Source organism: Pagrus major, chromosome 16 (assembly GCF_040436345.1).
Source record: "Pagrus major chromosome 16, Pma_NU_1.0".
Classification (NCBI taxonomy): domain Eukaryota; kingdom Metazoa; phylum Chordata; class Actinopteri; order Spariformes; family Sparidae; genus Pagrus; species Pagrus major.
The window spans coordinates 23629606-23650481 of NC_133230.1; the positions used below are offsets into that span (position 1 = coordinate 23629606).

At 41.6% G+C, this 20876-nt stretch overlaps 1 protein-coding gene across 1 annotated transcript in view; it reads left to right on the plus strand.

Annotated features, from left to right (window-relative positions):
* fsip1 (fibrous sheath interacting protein 1) overlaps positions 1–20653 on the plus strand; it is a 30825-nt gene extending 10172 nt beyond the window's left edge. Inside the window, exons 9-10 of the mRNA XM_073484059.1 lie at positions 9183–9335; positions 20149–20653. Coding sequence (XP_073340160.1) covers positions 9183–9335; positions 20149–20259 — 264 coding nt within the window. The 3' untranslated portion in view covers positions 20260–20653. The remainder of the gene's footprint in view (positions 1–9182; positions 9336–20148) is intronic.
* The last annotated feature ends 223 nt before the right edge of the window (positions 20654–20876 follow it).

Consider the following 20876-nt stretch of genomic DNA (forward strand, 5'->3'; position numbering starts at 1 on the left):
TGTGGCACACTTGATGTTTTTCACAAGGTTAACTTGGCTGAAAAGAAAAGACTCCACACCCTTCCCCACCCTATAATTCATGTGAGACCCAGTTTATTGTCTTCTTATAAACGCCTCTCCCACTGGTGTTACCCACAGCAGCAGTTGTGTTAAGTGGTTTAGCGAGATTTTTCCCCGCCATGGTTGAGATCTAACTTTTGACTGTTCCACTCATTATGTCACTCCACAGAAGATAATTCAGTCAAAAGAAATCTGCTAACAATAAACTATACTTAAAATAATTGCTTATCTCTCTTTATGATCCACATGAACTAACATTAAATCATTTTAGAATATTATCACAACCCACTATTCTTTTTCTTTTAATACGTGCCAGAGCTCACCATGTTTTTTTTATTTTTGGGGAAATATGCCAATTTGTTGTCTTGCTAAGATTTAGATGAGGAGATCAGTACCACTCTGTGCAGTACATACTGCTACTGCCAGCAGAAACAGCTAGCCAGGCTCTGTCCAAAGGTAACAAAACCTGCCTAAAAGCACCTCTAACTATGTGTTCAAGGCATATTTTAGGTGGCACGGTTGCATACAAAGTCATTGGAATGATACGATTAGACAAAATCGGTACAAACTGATGTGAAAGTGCATCTGCACAAGTTGAACATGTTTTAACTGGTGAGTGCTTACTTCAGTCAGAGCTCAACACAGTTGTTTTTACCTCGTTCATGATACCGTGTCCACGAGAGTCCGCATGAATGACTGCCTCTTCTGGTATTTACCACCTTGTAATGGAAATTGCTAAAAGCTGCGAGTTTACAAGGTGTGGCCTTTTGCTGCTGTGGAAGTTCATTTTTTGGCGAACGGTAAGTAAATAAATTGTAATTTTAGTTTTGTAGAGTTGTTCGTAATATTATATGTCTGAGGAAAATGTTGATATATTGCCACCGGCTTCATCTACATTTTCTGCATTACGTTACCGCTCACTAGCTTTCCAATTTGTCAGCCTCAGTGGCCTCTACACATCGTCGTCTAGCAGCAGTGTTCTCAGGACTTAACCATTAAAAGGCCAAGCATAGCATGTGCACGACCTCCCATGTCGTAACAAGCTCCATGAAGGCAGCAAAACTCACTAACAGGCTCTCTGTGTCACAGTCCACGTAGAGCAAGTTTACAGCTAATGAATCAACAAGGACGGCACAAACAGCCCAGCAGTCAAACATGTGCAAATTGCAAGGCCTCCTGTTTGAAGGCACTTTTAATCTCTTTACCACGCCATATCTCATTTATTGAACCCGTATTAAAACCGGCAGTGTTAAAAAACAACATTGTGGTTTTGATACAGCCAGGCTTGATGTAAGCTGCCAAACTATTCGTTATTTATTATTTATATTGAAACATTGCATTGGCAATGCTCACAGTCCTATATTTCATCTCTTTGACAAAGTACCACCAAGACATTAAGCAGCTGAAATCTAGGTCAGATATTGTATTTGACAATACACAGCATGCGTCTCTCGGGGACCACAAGTGCAAAAAGATGCTTGGACGTTTTTTCCCTCCAGATGCTTTTCATAAATATTTAACATGGTCTGCTTCTAAAGCACTGTTCACATTTATTTTGTCTGTGTCATTATTTGGCAAAAACAAAAATTACCTTATATAAGAAACGTGGTGCTTGGTGGACATGATCCTATTAGTCTTACCACAATAAAAAGCACAGACTGTGAAGTATTGACAGTGGTTTGGAAGGATAACAAATGCATGATTTTCTTCCCCAAAACAGTGAAAACTTCAAGCAGATCAAATCTTTTTCGACCTTTGATTGTTCTTTGGATGATGCTGAGATACTAAGAACACACAGGTGGCGTAGATATTTTAAACCAGTATCACATTCAGCATGCTTTGAGTGTAGGATGCACCAGGAGGTTTTGATCTGCGCTGCAGTGATTGCTCCAGACCACCCTCAGTTCTGAAAAAAAAAAAGTCCAGATGACCCACAAGTGAATCTTCTAATACTTCAGGAATGTTCTGCAATCATCAAGTCATCTACCACAGATCCAAAATACTGATGTCAAAACATGATCTCTGGAAGGGAAAAAGAGAACTTGGATTCAAACAAATTTTATATCTGGGTCATTTTTAAGAAACCGACAAACCTTCACATTGTCTCGTATGGAGCAATGTTGGAGAAAGTTTTGGTCCAACTTTAAAGAGGTGGGAGGGGAAGGAATTATGATGTTAGACTATGCCGTTGTGCAGCATCAGAAACATTTGTCTGAATGACCTCGCTTACCCAAGTGTCAACATGCAGGTGGGTGTATAACGTGCACGGGAGACATCTGACAGCACCTCTGCCTCCGAACTTGGCAGAGGACCACGGGTCATAGCTGGGCAAAAACGACAATCTGAGAGACGGAGTCAAAAGTCTCTCAGCCATAGCTTCCGAACAGCTTACTGCCGAGCTCTCACAGGGAGTGCTCGTGGCAAGGCATGTGGACAGGCCTTGGCAGGTAGCCTGGGTCCACGTGGCACAGCCAGAGCTCCTATTATACTTCAGATTTTAGGAGAGACAGAGAGAAAGAGAGAGAGAGGCCGAAAGAGAGGAGCGTGCTGTTCTGAACAACACCAGCCATCCCCGGGTGAATCAGCATGGCTGGCTCTCTTTCATCAAAACAGAACTGTCCCTTTGCAGTGTGTAGCCAAAGGTCGTTAGCAAGATGTATTGTCCACAAACATAGGGGAGGATATTTTCCACTAAATAGGAATGATTTGTGTTATAAGGAGTGACAGTGATTAACCAATAGTCAGGTGCATCTTCTTCATCTTTATAATCTAATTAAATCTATGTTTTTAAAGGCTCCTCTGTTCAGTTTTTGTCAGATTTATGGTATTTTTAGGGCTGCTCAGAAGATAGGAATTATTTGAGGGCTATTGTGTTGTATTGCCTTGATTACCAAATAAACTGGTAACTAAGTCTATAACGGAAACATGCTGTTTTCATTATTTGTGTAGCCTCTTTTTTTAATGACTGAGAGACTTGATTTCATCAACAGACATTTTTAATATAACAAAGGCCCCCAGAGTCAAGGCCAGTGAGCCGCTTTGTGGCCACTGCATGCAAAAACAAACTGCTGTTTGAAACGTTGGCTGGCGTCCACATCACATAAGTGTTTTTCAAGGAAAAACTCATTGTGTATTTTATCCATTGCTTGATTTGCGTAACTCTTTGCAAAAAAACGCCCCAAAGCCTCTTGTACTTTCCTTCCTGTGACATGTTAGCTTCTCCATCTATTTTGGACTTGAACCAGTTTGAAAAAGGTATGAACTTGGTTGAAAAGACCACACGTTTTTACAAATTAGTTTGTTTAGAGTATGCAGTAGCATTAATGATTTTACTCCTGACACTTCCTTGGATTAGCTGCCTCAGAGCACGCCTCACTATTAAGCTTGTCTGAGTGTGTGAACAAGGTCATCAAGCTCTCTTTGCGGCTCTGGTTCTGGCATCAGTGAGTCTTCTGAACACCTAATGTGAGGAAGGAACCTGAGGCAAAAGAAAGGGCTGGTATGCCCTCTTACCATGTGAATAGCGAGCACTTCTACATACGGGTGACTGAGTCATTTGTCTTGTTGTCTCGCTGTTTATGAGATGAATCTGAGAATGCGTCTGCACGAGAGGATCCAGCTGCTTTATTTGGCAAATCACACCCCAGATGTAAAGCACATTGGAGCAGGGAAGGAGCTCCAGGCTACCAATCCCAATGGCTCCCTCCACCGCCGAATAAAACGAATATGATTGACTTGATGCAATAATATGTCTCTTTTAATGGGAACATTAAGACATAGCACACTCATTATTGATTAGCGCTTGGCAGCCAGGATTTGTTTTGAATTAGAAACATAAAATAGTCCCTGGTATAGTTCCCATTTTGTCACTTTGGACAACAGCAGATCATCCATCAACCACTGCAGCTGTTTCACACACAAACACTATGACAAGCTCAGGCTGGAATGCATCGCTTCTATTGGAAATCATAAAATTGATCACACGATTCAATAGCCACTAGAGTTATCTGAAAGTCATACAAGTAATTGACTTACGATGGTTTCGCTAATGGCAGCTGGCAAATCCTTAACGTTTTCGTATTGTGGGAAAGCAAAATCTGAGCCATAAGGTAAAACAAGGACAGCTTCCCAGGAACTGTCATATCATGCACGAGTGAGCTTTCACTCTGTTTTAATATCATTTCTTTCAAGGTGCACTTGGCAGTCAACGTTATTCTTTGTGTTTACAATGCTTCAACCTGTGACACTAATGCAACATCAGATTCCTTTCCAAATCGATCATCATCTATAGGCCGACATACTTCTCTCAAATTATGTTTGACATGTTTTTCAAACTTAAAGAAAACAAAGTCTGGATCTTTATGGCCTCCCAGCGGTCTCGTGACCCACTTCGGTGATGTGATTATTGGAGATCTTCAACGGCATGTGAAGTGGCCGCTCCGAGGAGAGATTACCAGCATTTAGCTGATTCTCAGATAACCCTGGTCTCTCTCTCCTCTGCTCCGTTTGGAAGTCACTCAGTTTAACCTCATATTCAGTTTAGGCTATAACACATCTCAGGAGAAGCACAAATACTGTGATGTGTTCAAACAATGGAGTCTATTAAGGTCAAGAAACATCTTCTCCAAGAAGTGAATCATTGCTACAGTTTTACTAGCAGATGAGACTAATCTACTGTTTGACTTGGAAATGGATCTGAACTTCTTGCACGCATTTATTATTACTGCTTAATCAATTATATATTTAGAAACATTGTGGACAAAGTACTGCAATGAATAAGTTATAGGCTATGGTGTGAAAATCAACCATGTCTCAGTTTATCACTTATGATCTCATCCTGCTTTAAATTTTCACTTGTCATAACAAAAAAATTATATTCCCATATAGTATTTCAAAGCATATAAAATCTGTTTTATCTTAGCAATAAATTTCAAGCATTAGAACTTCTGTGTGCAGACAAACCTTACATGACATTGATATCTATAAAACTATTTTTAGCCATGCTAGCAGCGTGGCTGTAGAAGTAACCATGTTGGTCGGTCTGTTGGTCCACTCCTGTGGTCCAGACTGGAACATTCTTGGTTCCCCAAGAATAAATCCCAATCATTTCTTGGTGATCTTTGGTAATGCCATGCACAATCTGATCTATAAAGTCGAATATACTTAGTTTTATTACCAAATCCCTGCAAAACTATTGACTCAGCCTCAGCTGTACTTTGTGTTTAGTGCTAATTAGCAAATGTTAGCATGCTAACAGGCTAAACTAGAATAAAGTAAACATTATATCCGCTAAACATCAGCATGTTAGCATTGTCAAAGTAAAATAATACTAATTTAGCTGGCTGAATCTGAATATTATAATTAACAAAGGGAAGAGCTTTTGATGGAGTCTTAATTGTAAAGGCCTTTACACACACATTACAGCTGTCTTTCATGAAGTCCATTTTGCACACCATGACTGGGTGATGCCTTTAAAGGCTCAGAAAACATGTTTGTCACGTAATATTTGCTTTTTGTGCGAGAGTGCCCATGACAAAAATATCAGTTAAAAAAAACAGTGTGTAAAGGCCTTAACAGTAAAACTAACCAGGAGAGTAACACCATATCTACACGGGATGCATTCAGGCACAGTATTGAGAGTTTTGTCACCTACGTTTTTGGCGTGTAAAACAGAAGAAAAAGACTTGACGTGTAAAACGCAAGACATTACATGACCTCTGTAGACAGCTGGAAAACAATAGAAGTGCATCTGTCCTGTCAGACCCACATGAGACAGACGGTTGCAAATCACGGCTGAAACATGTCATTCGTAAACACGCCTTGCTTACTTAAGTACAGTTGATTGATGTCTTGGACCCAATAAACGGTCACATCAGGGGTACATTTCATTAGTGGTGTCAGTGGAAAAGAGAGAAGGCTATCTTGGGACCTAAGGAGGAGTGTGAGAAAGACCAGGTGTCACTAAGCGTATTCAACAAACTATGTAAACCTCCCAGCTTTGCTTGATTTTTATTTGTTGTAACTAGGCTAACACGAGACAGAGATGCAGTGATGAGGAGGTGAAAGCCAGGAAAGATGATGTGTAATTTGTGGACCATCTATCTTTGGTGTAATTAGGGTCACATCAGTAAAGTTTATAGAATGAGACTGTGGGATTTCCCCTTACACTCACCAGAATTCATTGAGTGTTAATTTAGCCACAAAGAATTGGTCCACTAAAATATGTGACATAAGTGCCAAATTCATCCAAACCTTGGTCAGTGATAGCTTTATTATCGCTAAGCCCCTAAAAGTTAGCAGTCTATAGTTCTTGAAAAGTAGGGCAGCTGTTGTTTCCAAATTAAATAAACCGTTTACCCAAAGATTTGGGCTTTTTTAGAAACGTGCATTTAGTGGTGTGAGGATGGTGGTAAAGCTAGACTTTAATTTTTATTTTTCCTGGTTGGAATGCTGTATTTCTCACTCTGGTGCATGACAGGAGTCTGAGTCCGTGGTCCTGGCTTTTGTAGTCTGGATGAGGCAGTCTTAACTGAACGGCTCTAGTAACGACCACTTAAAAGAGGCTTCAGATAGAAGCTGTCATTATTTCCCTATAGGCAGACAGAGGGCACTGGTAGGTGAGGCCACACACACTATAGGAAAATCTGAGAAGATTCTTGTTTTTGCCAAGATTTGAACATTAAAATGATGTCGCACTGGTATCATTCAGTTGCCTAAAATCTGTGTAAATGCAATACGTGATATTAGTGGAGTAGACATGTCTGTTTTTCTTATTAATAAGGGGAGAAGCACTCATTCTTCTTGACAACCCACTGGCTCAACTTAACTGAACTCCCCTCCTACCCTGGGTTTAACTAAGATTACATCCTATCATAAATATGTCACAACAGATTTAGTAACTCAGCGTTTAAGTTCACAATTTCTGCTGGGTCCCACTGTCTCCGCTAACCTACTATTTGGTTGTATGCAAGTCCCTATTGAGATGTCGACATTTTATGAAATATCCATCAATTTCGACATTATAAGTTCATACGTACGCCTGCCTGCCATCCAGACTAACCAAGAGAGATGGAGATTTCAACCACACGGCGCTGGACTGACACTCCAAAACAGCCCTGTGGTTGGCAACATCCTCTCAGACCCAACAATTTTTTCAACCTAGCTGCTGCTTTTATAGAGTGGCTGTGTATTTTTAGAGGTCACAAAATGACCATACCACAGGTCATTCACTGGTCAGTCACTACAGTATTGGTCATTTAGCCATGTTTTTCCATCCTTACTCATGAAGAAATTAATTGTGGGTGCGGTAGGGAAGAAAATTAAAGATCAAGTGTAAAAGATTTAGGGGCACCTATTAACAGAAAAGGGAAAAAAATAACACTTTGTTTTCACTGCACTGCAAACATTATTCTCCACTGGTTTCAAAAAGAAGTCCAATTGTATGTAGGTTTATGAGAAAATGGCCCTACTTCTCACTTGATTTCTTTTACCTCAGTAAACAGTTTCCTAATGAGGTTATGGTCTCAGTTTCCAGTTTCAAGTGTTCTTTAATACAGTGTGATGTTCATTTTGTAAATTATTATGATCCATTTAGAGTAAAACAGACGATAAAGCAGGGTATGCTTCAGGGCGTGACTACCTTCTGATGGACAAGTCGCAACCAGAGCACTTGAGTAGAAAAAATTGCGCAAGTTCAAAATGCAGATCGTCATATTATTCACACAGACTTCCGATAGTTCCAGGAAGTTATAAGCGGGCAAATTAAATGCATGAATACAAAGAGACAGAAGTATGATGTTTTGCACTTTGTAGTTAATACATGATTTACTGATTGATTGATTGATTGATTTACAGTACCATTTTTTATTTTTATTTTATTTTTATTTTTTTAATTTTTTTTAATTTTTTTTTTTTTTTACATATTTATATTTTCTTTCTCTTATCTAAATCCTTTTTAGTATTTTTAAGTCTACTTGTTTAATGTCCCTTGTACTTATTGTATGTCTGTCTACCTGCTACTGTCACAAGTGAATTTCCCCGATGTGGGATGAATAAATAAAGTCTAAAGTCTAAAGTACTGGGCTGATAGTATTTACAGCTAACTTTCAGGAACTATTGAGAGGCTCCATGATACGCCATTCCTTTAAAAAAAAAAAAAGGTCCATTGGAGTAAACAGAGATGATGCGACTCTCTAATCAAGGGCTCTGGTCACAACCATGGCATGCCCTTTCGTTCTTGGTCAGATCCATTCAGGAAAACCCTCCAGAGCTCCACCCTCTCGTCCAAATATGGTCAATTCTGGCTGCGAAAAACCAAGATGGTAACAGCTGTGATATCAAACTGGAGGCTTGAATAGCCAAGTCCACAAACCAATGGCTGACCTGCTGTACATTTGAGAATTACAACATCTGTGCTAGTTTTCAGCACTTGTTGTCCATCAGCTACATCAACAGAAGCTATCCCATCATCGTAGCATAGCATTTCAGCATCAGCGCAGTTTCTGATGGAATTATGACCGGTTTGAATATTTGTCACTTGAACCTGATGACTTCATTCTCTCTCCGACAAAAAAGATCCATCGTGTGGTCGGAAGGACAAGCCTCTCACTTATCAGCTTTGTGTGGATTGGGCCACCGGGTTGGACTCGCCCATTTCCTCCTGACCCATTTTCGAAGTTTGCTTTGGATGCAGCTTGTGGTTCATTGTGTCAGCACAGTGCACGCAGATGCCATAAATGTGTGATTTATGTTGGACCCCGTGTGGACTGTAGCTGTAGCTTTTGGGCTTTCTCAGCTCTTATAATGAGTACCTGCTTTTACTGTGCAGTGTATAAAAAAGTAGTAAAGAAGTAGTAAACCACTGGTGTTGATCTCTACATCTTAAGGACACAACACCATCATGGTGAGATAAGCATACGGTAACTCGGGAGTCTTAGAGGAATGGAAAACTTTCACAGAAATGAATTGTGATGAACTGTTATACGGGTTTGATTGCTATTTAAATGTTTCTGAGCGACGGCCATAAGCTGTGAGTGCAGCTTTAGGAGAGCACCCAAGCACGTCCACACGTGAGATGAGTTGTTTGCTCCCCGTGAGAACCGGTCGTGTCTGTTGTGTATCAGGCCCATGGCTCAGACGTTGGCTGGAAGTGCGATGGGGACCCGCAGCCAGGAGAGACGGTCCTGCAGGATATAAAGGAGAGGAGAGGGCAGGAGAGGCGGCTCCAAGAGATCCAACAGCAGCTGGAGATCCTGGGCCGGGGCCAAGAGATGACTGTGAGTTCAAAGCAGCTACGATCGTTCACACACAACAAAACACATGCTCAAATTCACACAAGTACTGACATCCACACAGTGCCTGTGTTGTGCATTATAGCAGTCCTCAGTGCTTCTATCTGTAGACACGTGTGTGACAAATTATTACAAGATCGTCCTCAGTCATTCTCACAATGGGACGATGAAATCACATGCAATATTCGTGTCTCTGCAGGCCCATATTTTTTCACTTTTTTCTCTTCCTTTCTCTTCTCTCCTTCTTTCTCTTACTCACTTTACAGTGCATAGTAATGTGTGGTGTGTAAAATATGTGTTTTGACTTACATTACATTTTCAGTTAGCTTTGGGTTAAATATCTTTCTCTGCTTTGCTTTGCACACGGATTCCATCTGAGAGCGAGGGAGGTAGTTTACTCAACTGATGGCCTTTAGTCCTCCACAGTGTTTCATTGCTCTCTGGCATTCTTCGCTGAGATTTGATGTCCCACTCTCCACAGCGTTCCCTAGAAACCATTGAGCTCCGTCTGGTTTTAGGAGCCTCTGCAGAATTACAACCAGCAGAACTGTCACTCGCACCCCAAACCCTGTAGCTAAAGGCACAACACAAGAATGTTCCAAGCACAAAGGTTGATAGCGCTGATTTCTGCTTCCTCTGACATTTATGACTTTAAATTTTGTGCGAGAGGAAAGAAAAACATTTGCGATGAATGTTGTAGTTTGACTTTGTCAGTGTTTGAATGGGCAGATTCTCCCAGTCTTGCACAACAAGCATCCTGTTTGCGTACTTACACAAACAGGATGGATTCGATGGAATACAAATTCAAAAGTGTTATCCTAAACTTTCCCAACACATCAATTCTCACACTGATGAACCACAACATGATGCATATAAGCCTTATTTAGACATAAAAGATGCCCATCTTGCTCACAAACCGTGAGCTAATAAAACCATTAAGTGGCAGCCACACCCGCACATCAAACAAGGCACCATGCCATGCAACCCAAACCTATTCCTGGCCTAATTAAGGAGACACAATTGGAATTTTTTGCTAATTAAGCCAAACTCCGTTTGAGGAAACATCAAAACCACCAGTCTCTTAAATACTGGTGTAGCTAGACGCTCTTTGCATTTAGCTATGTGTCACTGCATTTTATATACTGTCACCAAGCGATTGAACCAAGCCAACGACTGCAATGCACACAGCACACTTTCAGTGTATATTCTTAGTGCCACGGGGGCTTGTTTTATGGTTGGAAAAGATTTATTTGTATGGAATTTGTCTGGAAGGGCACTCACGCAGGCTCACACAGCTCCAGCACAGTCATAAAGTTGATTTGTACATCGTCCGTAACTCAAATGTCTTCTCGCACTCTTTTTGCACCTGAAGTGTGTACCAACTCTGCGGGCTTCAAAAAGAAAAAGAAAGAAATCAAATTCTCAATTATGCAGGGCTATATATATATATATATATATATATACGAGATATAGTGTGTTTAAATGAGTTTTACACGTGCTGTTAGGCTTACTTTTTAACGTTTCCTCCTGCTTTCAGTCTTTAAGCTAAGCTAGGATAATGGCCTCCTGTATCACGACCGAGCAGACGGTGGACCCAAAATGCAGGACACAGATCTCAGAGAAGACAAAAACTTTAATGCAAAAACAGGTTCGGTACACAGATAATCAGTCCAAGACAGGCAAACAAATCCAAAGGGGTCAGGCAGAGGCAGGGTCGGAGAAACAGGCAAAAAGTCAGGTAATCAAAACACACTCGGAACTCTAGGAAATGGCTGGAACGTTAGACAAGCTAAGACGAACTGGCGCGGGAGTTTGGGGAGACAGACTACTTAAGCACACAGGGGGGTGAGACGATGAGACACAGGTGAAACACATCAGGGCGGGGACAGGTAATCACACAGGAGGTAAGGACACAGGGAAAGGGAGTGACGGACCTAGAACAGAGACAACAGGGTGAGTAACAAAATATAACACAGAAAGCACAAGACAGAAAGTGACAAAATAAGAGGGAAACACTTAGCTGGGGAGATATGACATCCTGGCTCCAGCTCCAAACTCAACACGCAGACAAGAGAGCGGTACAAATCTTTTGATTTCCTCTAATCTAACTCTCAGCAAGAAAACAAAAAGTGTATCCCCTAAAATATTGAACTATTCCTTTTAAGCACTATTATTGAGTGACCTACTTAAATACAAATACGAACTACTTAGTATTTGTAGCATTTTCAATTATTTTTTAGTACCCCATTCCACCCTATTAGCATGCATAGCTCTTGTAAATTACAAATACTGCCGTATAGAAAGTGATATCATTTCTTGGACGGATTATAAAAATCTAGTCCAAAAGCGTACGTATGTAAGCTGTAATGCTGTGCTCCAGATAATGCTGTTTCTCTTTCTGTCTGCCAGATCTTTCTAAGAAACGGGGTCTACTAACAGTTAACACTTAAGAGTTAGAAAATGACAATGAATCCTGAATTCCAGACGAGGAAGGGAACATAAGAGGTTGATTGTTAACGAATTTGTTTTAGAAACATGTTTGAAATAAAAATATTTGACTGAAGTGCCATACCTCTCTAAAGCTACTATGATAGATTGGATATTAGATGATTTCCCTCCAAATGGGAAGTGAAACACTCTAATGTTTAGTCTGGCCTGCTGCTGGAGCGTAGAACCTATTGTTACGGTGGAAAATGTTCAAAAGTTAAGACTAATTCGTTGCAGCAGTGTCGACAGACTCGCTGCTCAGTGTGATAGATTCCCGTGTGTTAACAAAAGGTTTGTCTAGAGATCTACCTGATTTATTTATTTTTTAGCTGTTATTTACTTAAACAAAAGCTGTGTTGTGTTGGATACGGTTCTGAGACCTGTAATTTTGTGCGTCATCTCTGCTTCTCCTTTCTCTCAATCCAAACAATCCCCCGTTCCAGTGAAAGTCATCTCCATGCCAAAGAATCTCTCCCCTCACCTTTGATTTTCCATTTTCTTTTTTTCTCTATTAGTAATATATTTGCCTGAGCAGCAAGGTCTTGGCCTTTCCTCTCCTAGGAAAGTATTACTGATATGACTGTGATTGTTCTCTGTTAATAGTGCTTAAAACTACAGATAAAACAATCATTTCCAGAAAGAGGAAACAGGAGTTCAACATGGTTACTTTACTAAGAAGAACTAAATCTGTGATTTTCCACTGCTGATCCGGTGCTAATTTCCAGCAACTTTATTTGGCTGCATTCCCAGATCAACAGCAAAAGGAAGGACGATCCCAAAATCTACAGTTAGACATGATTGTTCCAGTAGGGAAATTTTTAATCTCATGAGTACTCAGGAATTAGCTTTCACTTGTCTATTATGCCAGACAAACAGCGCTTTTATATGTTTTGGATCGGCCACAGTAGACAACAGACAGTGACTTGATCTGATTTTAACAGTCAGATTTTGAAAGATCGTATCACTTAATAGAATCAGCTAAGAGGAGCAGAGCCAGGTATTACGTGAACAGACACCTACAGTCAAAGAGGGAACCTACACGTGAATCTGTTGGGTTCACTGTTCAGGCATTTTTGAGCCTCACTGTTGTGCCAGCTCTGCAGTTTCACAACTCTTTTTCCACAGTCAGCTCTGCCAGAACAGAGGAGCCATGGAGAAAAAGGATTCTCTCGCTCTCAGCTCGTCTCGCCCTCTTCTCTACTCGATGCCAGCATTATCCTGGCTACTGGCTCTTTCCCTTTGGCTTGTCATGCTGTCTGCTCTCATTTGCCACTTTATGATCTCCTGAAATAGAGACAGTTTGACGAAAAGAAGTCTCCACAGTACTCGCCGTTTTTTCCTGTGTCACTGCTTCTAATTACTGGAAGAGCGTAGGGTTAGGGTTAGGCTCCCACTCACGCCTTAGATGGTTTTTGTTATAAAGGTATTCCTGATATGTGCATTGGCAGTGGTAAATCCCAAAACTGCTGTTGTTGAGCCTCTTCTAAAACGCTGACAACAGCAGTCACTACCAAGTAGACAACTGGTGGTTGGTTTGCATTGCAGAGATGTTTGAAATCAGCAAATTTGTTTATTTCTGCTCGTCATATACTGACGCTTTGGGACTGTAGATCGGGTTGACTGCCATCCCAAAGCGTCAGACGAGTCAGGAATGAGACTCAAAAATCTACTTTCTTACGAAGTACACCTTTAAACGTGGTGGTCCGACCTATCTGACATTTCTGCCGTGCCTAATTTATGTACTGTATTGTTTTACTAGCGTCTTTGATATGTACCTATCGGTGACATCTTGGACTAACTGCAAGTTTTGGGTAAACTCAAGCTGTCATTTTATTTAGCCAGTGGCCAACAAGCAAATTAGGTCTCCAACCTAATTAGATATTAATTAAATTAGATTGGTATTATTTTGTGTAAGCTAGCGCGTGATGCAGGGATTTTCTACCCAGAAGTTATTGTAAACAGACAATGTGATTGGGTATGTAGTTCTGTAAAGCTCACCAACCCTGATAGCCTAGCTAGTTTCCCGCCTTTTTCAACAAAATTTGGCATTCGGTTCCCTCGTCTCCAAGTCACTGGGTTTAGATCAGTAAATCCCCCACACGTGAATTAAAAAGCGTTTAAATAGCGATGCTAACTTCCGGGTTAGCCTATAAAAATACATCATCCCTGCTGCTCTAAGTTTCTCTCAGAAAGTGGAAGCTAGCCAACTGGCTTCCACTCTGAAATTTCGACTTCTTAGCCTAGCTTAAGCAAAACTTGTTTAAGTTAGCAAGCAAGTCGCTACCTTTCGGTCATGTTACATCACCTGTTCTAAAACTAAATCACCGGAAAATGGACAACTTTATTTCTCACTGGGCTTCCTTTAATGGCTCAGTCACGACAACTAGAGCATGGTGTTGTGACATGTGCAGAAAGACATCAGGGTGTGTCCGTGTGCATTATATTTTCAAACAGTACATGTGCAGGGTGCTCTTTGGGAAAGGATGGGGTAAAATGAGGCTACTGGGATTCAGCCAGGAATGACTCCTATAAACTGACTTTAATGAGGTTTTGCAGAGAGCCCCTGGAGCATATTATCTATTGCCTATTGTCTTCGTAATCTGACATTTGGCAAACTTTTTTTCTCTTGACCTTGATGCATACACAGTGATGTCATGTGTGTACTATAGCAGAACGTGACAGTCGTGAGTTGGACTCGACATCTCAATGGGAGTGTAATGAATAGAATTCCTCCCTCTGTCAGTGGAGGACTGGCCCCTGGGTCTGTGGCCGATAGAGCTGAGGTATGTGAGTGAAGTCAGTGACCTTGAAAGCCGAGCAGCCTACGCTTGTGGTAAACCGGTCGTGCACCCTGTGTGTACAGGAGCCAACAGTGAGCTGTGCAGAGGTGGTGGTCCATCGCGGGGCAGATAGCTGGAGGGCTGAACAGCTCTTGCTTTGTCTGATTCGTCTCCAGGTGGGAAACCGATACAGAACAGTGACCATGAAGCTGGATCTTTTACCAAAGGTTGGGGGTTCGCCCACCCTGCCATTGTTTGTTGGGAGAGGAACTGGACTCCCTTGTCTGGAGGGCTAAGAACACGTGAACTCTATGTCACCTGTGTCACAAGAAAGAGGTGACAAATTACACTGCAAAGAGTAGCTAAACAGGGCTGTGATAGAGGTTTTCCCTTACATTTACGTACTCTGCACATGGCTTTATGTGGCTACAGGCCAGACTGAGACAGATACAGTAAGCCTGCTGGGTCTGGATAGCAGGTGGGGGAGCGAGACCACGGGAGCAGTATGAGATGTCTGGAGCAGTAAGTACCACCAGACATATAGGACTTGGGGATTTATTTGACTCTGTCTTGTCTAAGACTGACTGACTTTTAGTGATGACTCAGTCGTGAACTAAATTCATCTTGAAAGGGAAACAAGGCGCCCAGGGAAATGGCTGGTCTTATTTTTCGTGGAATAATAAATAATTATCTAATAATGTGTCGAGTTCACGAGCAGCCACGTCAAAGCCAATTCCTGGTTGATGTGTTGTTGTTCTGGTACAAATCAATAAAAAAATGTTCACAACAACTCTCTGAGCAGCAGGGAGGCAGACAGTCAGTGAGGAGGAGTAATTGGAGATGCACTTTACCACTGAATAGAGCTGCAACTCATGATTACTTTTGTTGTCGATTAATCTGTCGATTATTTTCTCCATCAGTCGATTAGTTGCTGATCTATAAAGTGTAACAAAATGATGAAAAATGTTGATCATCATCACTAAAGCCTAAGATGACGTCCTCAAATGTCTCGTTTTGTCCACAACACAAAGATATTCAGTTTACTGTCATAGAGGAGTGAAGAAACCAGAAAATATTCACATTTAAAGAACTGGAATTGGAGTTCAGTTCAGTTCATTTTCTTGACCGCTTTATCCGTGAGGGTCGCGGGAATGTTGCCGCTTTATCCCCCCTTTCGGGGGGTTGCGGGGCTTACTGGGGCCAAATCCAGTGTTCATATGGGCGGAGGCCAGGGTATATCCCTGGACGAGTCCCCAGCTCATCGCAGGGCCCTCTGACGGCAGAGGCTGCCACACAAGGTGCCAACTGCGCGTCAGGAGCAATTTCGGGGTTCAGTATCTTGCTCAAGGATACTTCGGCATGTGGCTCAGGTCCGCCCAGGGGAGCCGGGGTTCGGGATCACCTGCTCTACCCACTGAGCCACAGCCAGAATTGGAGTATTTTTCTTAATAAACATAGTATATATATTATAGAAATAGTATTTTGATGCCAAAATATTTGGCGATTAATTTAAAGGAGACCTATTATGCTTTTTGTTTTTTGCTTTTCTCATGTGTTTTATATGTTCTTGTGCAATTAAAAGATCATTAAAAAAAGTCATAGTCTGCACCAACAGAAGCTCCTCTCTCCCACAGAAAACACTGCTCCTGAAACGCCTCGCCAGTAGTCCTGACTTTAATTCTGTGACTTAGTGACATCACACTACATCACCATGTCACACATTTATGCCCAGCTGCTAGTGTGGCACGTAAGAATTGATGGAGCACAGCTGCTGTGTCGTTAGCATTGCTTGCTCAGACATGTGTGAGCTGACCAATCAGAGCAGACTGGACATTCTGGAGGGGGCGCCTTAAATAGACAGGAGCTAAAACAGACAGAGGGGGAATACAGTGCTGCAGCACTGGACAGTGTGAGATCACTAATGTGTTTTTTGAGCGATAAAGCATGTAAACCTATTCTAGTAGTAGCCCAAAATAAAATTATGGCACTGAAAATGAGCAAAATATGCCTCCTTTAATTGTTGATCAGATCAGTCATCGTTGAACAGAACACAGTGCTCGCTAAGCATGTTATCCCAATTAATATGTTTGTTTTTTTCTGTTTATTTCATTCTTTCATTTTTGTTTCTTAGCAGAGTAACTCAATAAGTCAATGTTAGTGTAACATAGGTGATCGTGTTCCCAATAGGAATTGTCAGTGTTAAGTGACTCTATAGATTTTCCACCTCCGGCTTGTATTTCACATGTTGATGCCAGAGGATGTATGTCTGGGAATAACTCCAAAAGCAGCCTTGAGCGTAGCAGATCGCACAGCTGTTCACTTTCTCCTACTGAGAAATGTTCCAAGACACACTAATTTATGTATTTACATGCTTGCACAAAGGCCACACATGGCAGCTTAAAAACAGAAGCTTGTCCTGTTCTGACAAAAGTTGTATCTTCTCCCGCTCTTTTCATCCGTTTCCTTGTGGATTCAGCCTGATAGCAATGCTGAGTTTATTAAAAAAACCTTCCAACCAGACTTGTTCCTGTCTCAGTGATAACCCGGGGGAAGAAGGGTGCTCTACGGAACCACCTCAATCAAACATGTCATGTATTTCCTTTGGACAGCTCACTTGCATTCACAGCTCTTTACTCTGCTTTTTACTGAAATAAATGTGGTGTCTGCTGGGAAGCCCTGGACTGTAAAGAGCTGAAGTGGCTGTAAGACCTTTGTGGAGAGCAGACAGACAGACAGGAAAACACATATCAGTCACCCACAGACACCCCTTGGCCTCCCTGGTATTAAGGGCACCTGAGGTCAACCACTTTTAAGGAGTCATAGCGTTTTGTCACAGCTGTAAAAAAAACACTTTCTTTCCACTCTGTAGGAAAGTCTAACTTGTAGCTCCCAAGTCCAAGGTTGCTGGTGCTGCTTAAAGGCATTTCTGGCTGTTTATTCTCCAGCCAGTGGGGCACTTTTTTATTGCCCCATTCATGACCGCTCAAACACTGACATGACTGTACTCGACCAGTGGATTTTTCTGTGCCATATGTCTCAAGTTGCAGTAATGGCTCACTTGTGTGTGTGCAAATTTATGCTACAGTTGCCATTCCATGCAAATCATTTTCTTTTTTACTGTGAGTGGGGTGTCAGTTATACCTGTAAAAACTTACTCTAGGATAAACATGGAGGAAAAGCTGACTACTTTACCCATACAATTATATACGTGCACAAAAATAAACATACCAAACACATGGACTCTATTCGTCTTCCTCCACCAATTAGAGGTGAAGGTCAAGTGAGTCCACAGGCAAAGGGCTGTATCTTGCTACATGTATGTCAAAGGACAAAAACATGCGCAGGGGGCATCAAGGCTGGAATGTGCCCATGGTGCCTGTGGTCTCCTCTCCATTGGTAGGAGATGATATGCAGCGGCTGGGTAATTGAGTAACGTGGCCCAACCTGCCATGACCTTAGGGGGCGTCATTACCATCTGGAGGACTTTGAACATGGACAGGATCGTCTGGTAGAGATGTATATCAGCAACTGGGTCCTGGTGAGTGGCTGGAGAGTTTCAGAGGGTGGTCTGGTCAGAGGAGGAATACAGATGATCGATGAAGAGTATTAGCTTCAGCCAATGGGGATAGATGAGACGCAGGAATGTGATGTTGTTACGGGTGACTCAGCAGGATGTGGGCAAGAGGTGAAAACAGTTTCATGGGCATAATATTCTCTCTGTCTCAGGAAAGAGTGCTTGTGTTTTGGCTGATGTAATAAATGTAAATAAAAATGACCTTTTGGCAAATATGCTTGTTCGCTTTCTTGCCGAGAATTAGATGTGAAGATCAATACCACTCTCAGGTCTGTATGCTAATTATGAAGCTACAGCTAACAACCCGTCACTTACGGTTAACATAAAGACTGGAAACGGAGGGAAAACAGCTGGACTTGCTCTATCCAAATGTAACAAGATCCACCAAACAGCACTGTCACTATCCGGCAACACTCATTGGACAAGCACACACATAACCTCAGCAAAACCGGAAATTTGTTCGGTTATTTGATGCATGGATGCCTCTGGTAGCACAGTATTTATTTCAATTTAATCCAATTCAAAGTTTTATTGACATGGAAATTATAAGAACAATATTGCCAAAGCATAAAAGCACAATTTTTCCAAGTACTTGGACAGTTCACAGTAACAGGAATATGAACATCGAAAAACATGCATGTTGTCCAAGATGGCGGACGCCCTTGTGAATGCGCTACTCAGATCGGGAAGTGTCAAGCGCCTCCAAAGCTATTAATACTTAATATCGTGTCAAGATAACAGCAAACTAGCTTTATCAAGCTCTTTCCCCTCACTTCAGTCTCTGTGCTAAGCTAAATGGCTTAGCTCAGCCTCAAACAGCCAACGCACACGTTTGACCTAGATACCCCAGGTAGACTCAAACATGTGCTCCATATCCACTGGATGTGTTTGCTAACGCTTCAGCCATATAAGGTGATTATATGCCAATGTTGTGTTAACAGCTTGTTCCGTTGCACCCAAGTGGCCAAAAGAATAAATTAATGACTTCTGACGCATCAGGATCAGGAACAGAATATCTGGATCAGGACATCCCTTCTTTAAGGCCAGGGACATTCTGTTCATTGTGGGATGGCAGCTAGAAACACGGGTGCATGCTGAGAGAATGATGACAATGATTACGATTCCACCCAGAGATTTAAAGGTCTGGCTTTCTTCGACACGTTTTTGGCGTAACGCTCATGTCGTGAAAGGTAATGAGATGATATTATTGGAAACAAATTGACCATTGAGTTGCAGCTGTTTAAACAAAGTACAGCATTCTCGCACCGAAAGATGGCAACGGTCTCTGAGCGCTTGTGCTAAGGTAAATTAATCACGTCTCGCCTTATACGACGATAAAGGAATAAAAGTTAACATAGCCAGATGATTTGAAACCAGAGATTACAGTTGTTGTTGCCAGATAGCACATCACTCCCATTAATAGATATTGGCATTTATTTAACTCCTGATCCCTTTTCCTCCTAACCTAGTTTCAGAAGGTTGGCTTTTCTCCTTGAACTCACATGATCTCCCTATGGGCTGCCTGTGAAGAGTCTGACTTATCAGTGGAAAAACAACAGTTATATCCAACTGGAAGTGTTTTTTCCCGGAAAGCTTCCAAATAGGCACGGGGGACGACTGCAGTGGTGAAGTATATTATTATGAACTGCCACTGTTATCACAGGTCATGCATTAGTCCAACACATTGTCTGGATTTGTCAAGAACTGAGTTTTAATCCCGGGAAAGGGTGCGCCTAATGGGAAAGAATTTAAGGAGGATGTTAGGAAGAGATCTGAAAAATATTCTGTCGTCACTTCTGTAATAATGGAGACACGTGACCTCAATACTGCCAGATGTCTACTGGAAGTGTCTGATTGGTTGTAAAAGCTTTGCACATCTGCACATGTTGACTTCCATAGCTACAAAACATAGAAAAACTTCAAGTCACACATAAATTATGTTTGTGTCTTCCCCCAGAATGAGCCACCCGACCTGACTGAGGAGCAGTTACATGGTCTGCTGGAGGACTGTGAGCTGACAGAGACCTGGACCCAGGATCTGGAGACAAATGACACCATGAGACCCTAAAAAAGACTCCGTCTGAAGCCTTGCTGTCAAAAAATGCATCGTCGCTTGGGTCTTAACAGAATATTACAATGACACAAAAGACATTTTTGAACACTTGAGTGAAGGAATTCACTCAAAGGGATCCTGTTAAGCTTTTAGATTTATTAGGATATACCTTACATGTTTGACTATGAACATGTTTCACACTAGCTGTGTTTACATGGACCCTAATATTCCACTTATTATAAATCCGGCTCAAACATCCACTTGAACTCAACGATGAACTGCATAGATTTTAGTGGTCAAAAGTCAGAGGTCACTGTGACTTCATGGTGTCCAATTCTCGTGAATGTGCTATCTCAGAAAAGCATTGAGGGAATTTCTTCAAATTTGGCACAAACGTCCACTTGGTTTCAAGCATGAACTGATTAGAATTTGGTGGTCAAAGGTCACTGGGACCTCACAAAACACATTTTTGGCCATTACTCAGCAATTCATGTGATAATTCTGAAGTAATCTCACACTGATGTCTAATAGGATAAAATGTGGAAGTTATGACCAAAACGTCAAAGGTTAACTTCATCGTGACATCATAATATTCTGCAAGAAAAGAGCTGGCCATTATTTAACACCATAAC